The 3,362-nt window shown below is 41.5% G+C and overlaps 1 protein-coding gene across 1 annotated transcript; it reads left to right on the top strand.

Moving 5' to 3' along the window:
* The first annotated feature begins 251 nt into the window (after window positions 1–251).
* Window positions 252–2,984, top strand: LOC133185066 (uncharacterized). Its single transcript, XM_061320126.1, has one exon. The coding sequence runs from the start codon at window positions 252–254 to the stop codon at window positions 2,982–2,984; it is 2,733 nt and encodes a 910-aa protein (XP_061176110.1).
* Window positions 2,985–3,362: the final 378 nt, after the last annotated feature.

The following is a 3,362-nucleotide window of genomic DNA, read 5'->3' as shown; positions in this document are numbered from 1 at the left end:
CCAGGAAGTGTGCGTTGTGTCTTTGACTCTTCAGCTAAATATGAAGGGATCAGTCTAAACGATGTGTTACTTACAGGACCAGATCTTGTGAACTCACTCTTAGGCATACTACTAAGATTCCGGCAACATCCTGTTGCAATAACTGCAGATATAGAACAAATGTTCTATCGCTTCTCTGTTCCAGAAAAACACAGGGATTATTTATGTGGTATAAAGACAATGACCCAAGCCAAGACATGATTGAATACAGAATGACCAGACATGTGTTCGGAAACAACCCGTCGCCTGCTGTGGCAACCTGTGGACTAAGAAAATGTGTAATTGATGCAGAAGATGTGAAGGGCTTTGTTTACCGAAATTTTTATGTGGATGACGGTTTAATGTCGTTTGACGGCAGTGACGAAGCTGTGAACTTATTGTCCCGCACTCAGACAATGCTCAAGAAAGAGGGAAATATTCGTTTACACAAAATTACTTCAAACAGTCTGGATGTGATCAAAGCCTTCCCTCAAGAAGATCTTGCCAAAGAAGTCACAGGCATTGAACTAGATTTAAGTGAAGCACCACTTCAGAGAAGTTTGGGGGTCAGCTGGGATATTTCCAAAGACTCATTTACATTTCAAGTGACTTCTACCCATAGGCCATTCACCAAAAGAGGCGTTCTCGCAACTATTAATGGTTTATATGATCCGATTGGAATTGTGGCGCCAGTTACTATTCGTGGCAAACTTATCATGCAGGATGTTATGTCATCTGTAACAGATTGGGACGAACCTATTCCACATGCATTCCAAGCAAAATGGCACAATTGGGTGGAATCCCTTGTTGACTTACAGTCCATCCTCATACCTAGATGTTATGTCAACTTACCTTCATCTGAAGTACAACGAAGGGAACTTCATGTTTTTTCTGATGCTTCACAGAAGGCGATCAGTGCCGTAGCTTATTTGAAGATATGTGACGTCAGTGGAGGTCATCATGTCAGCTTTGTTCACGGAAAGGCAAGAGTGGCTCCCTCACAGGGCCACACAATTCCTAGGCTAGAGTTGTGTGCGGCCGTACTTGCCACTAGGCTCAAAGACACCATAACACAACACTTGACTGTACCCATTGACTCTATTACGATGTATACAGACAGCAGAGTTGTACTCGGGTATATAAACAATGAACATAGACGCTTTTATGTGTATGTTGGAAACCGTGTAGACATGATTCGTCATTCTACAACATCAGACCAGTGGACTTTTGTGTCATCTGAGGACAACCCTGCTGATATAAGTACAAGGTCTATTCCTGCTAATGAAATTGAACAAAGTGCATGGATTCAAGGACCTTCAATTTTAAGGAGTGAACATCCACTAGAACACAGAGAAACTTCATATGAGCTGATAGACCCAGAAGAAGATAAAGAAGTCAGACCTGTTGTTATAGTTACGAAGAAAACTTCTGCTATACAAGAGACAGTTTTAGTTGTTCATCGATTTGAAAGATTTTCCACTTGGCGGAGCCTTGTACGAGCTATAGCTAGGATCAAACGTGTAGCCAAATCATACAGGAAATCTTTAGAAGCTCCAGAAACACTCGTGGCTTCTGTCACAACAGACGAACTTACTCAAGCTGAGTTGTTTGTTGTACAGCAAGTTCAACAGGCATGCTTTCCTAGTGAGGTTAGTGCTCTTAAGGAGGGGAGAGAACTGCACAGGACAAGTTCTATCATCTCACTGTCTCCAATACTGGACTCGTATGGCATCATGAGAGTTGGTGGAAGATTACGACAAGGGAGGAAATCTACTTGTTTAGAAGTTCATCCAGTGATAATACCAAAAAATAGTCACATTGCTGATCTAATTATTCATCATTTTCATGAGAGTGTCCACCATCAGGGACGTCATATCACTGAGGGGAAGATTCGGACTGCTGGGTACTGGATTATCGGTTGTAAGCGGAAAGTCACATCACATATCCATTCTTGTGTTATATGTAGAAAGCTGAGGGGAAGGTTCGGGACACAAATTATGGCAGATCTTCCTGAGGACAGAATCACACCGTCTCCACCCTTCTCCTTTGTTGGGGTAGACACATTCGGTCCTTGGAATGTGGTAGCAAGACGTACCAGAGGGGGACAGGCTAATCAAAAAAGATGGGCAATACTATTCACCTGTCTCGTTTGTCGTGCCATTCACATTGAAGTGATAGAGGAGCTAAGCAGTAGTTCCTTCATTAATGCACTCAAGCGCTTCATATCCATCCGTGGCCCTGTACATCAATTCAGATCGGATCGTGGGACTAATTTTGTTTGGGCGGTGAACGAAATCGGTTTGGCCTCCATATTTGTGGAAGATGCCCCTATCCAAAACTTTCTGACTAGGAACCAGGCAGTATGGATTTTCAACCCTCCCCATGCCTCCCATTTTGGAGGGGCATGGGAGAGGATGATTGGAGTTACAAGAAGAATTCTAGACAGCATGTTGTTACGCACGGATTCAAAAGGAATCACAAATGAAGTTCTTACTACATTTATGGCCGAGGTCTGCTCAATTGTTAACTCAAGGCCTTTAGTTGCGGTTTCGACTGATCCTGAGGATCCATCTGTATTAACCCCTAACATTTTGCTTACACAGAAAATGGATAGCAGTACCCTGCCAAAAGACTTACCAGAGTTGGATCTTAGAGAAGCTTACCGGTCTCAGTGGAAACATGTTGTTGTTTTATCACAAGAATTCTGGAAGAAATGGCGAGAGCAGTACCTATCGAACTTACAGAGTAAACGCAAATGGTCACAAGCAGAACGTAACTTTAAAGAAGGGGATATCGTGTTGTTAAAGGACTATGAGGTGGCGCGGAATCAGTGGCCTGTAGCTTTGGTGGAGAAAGTGTTTCCGAGTGATGATAACCGTGTGCGTACTGTAGAGATTCGTGTCGCTAAGGACAGAAGATGCTTCGTCCGTCCAATATGTGAACTTGTTCCATTGATACAAGATTGACTCTATATATTAATTGTTTTTTATCATGTTGAGATTGTTTAATCAGATTGATAAGATGTTTTATGTACCAAACATTTGTCAGGATAGGAAAATGATTATTCTTTATTTTGGTTATGTGTAGTGTTTTCAATTAGAATTCACTAGGAGGGGAGTGTGGTGACGCTCAATCCGGAATTTTGCTTTCCGTCTTTGTATACTATTTCTTCTAGACAGGAAGTTATTAGATCGTACAAGCATGCTGTTGTATGCCATCATTTTATCTAGAAATTAGGAGTTTGGCCCTGCACAGAGTAAGTGTTTTATCTCAAATTATATGAATTATTACTGTTATTATGAATATTGTAATTTTTTATTGTTTAAAAACCTTATATCAGAGAT

The sequence above is a fragment of the Saccostrea echinata genome, unplaced genomic scaffold (assembly GCF_033153115.1).
Source record: "Saccostrea echinata isolate AGI-Se365-2 ecotype Australia unplaced genomic scaffold, CSIRO_AGI_Sech_v1 ptg000012l, whole genome shotgun sequence".
NCBI lineage: Eukaryota > Metazoa > Mollusca > Bivalvia > Ostreida > Ostreidae > Saccostrea > Saccostrea echinata.
The sequence above is the reverse complement of the archived record's forward strand: the minus strand, read 5'-3'. Positions and strand labels throughout refer to the sequence as shown.

What these genes read in the sequence shown, in the direction of transcription:
- LOC133185066 (XM_061320126.1), top strand. Translation starts at nt 252, where the DNA reads ATGACCAGACATGTGTTCGGAAACAACCCGTCGCCTGCTGTGGCAACC.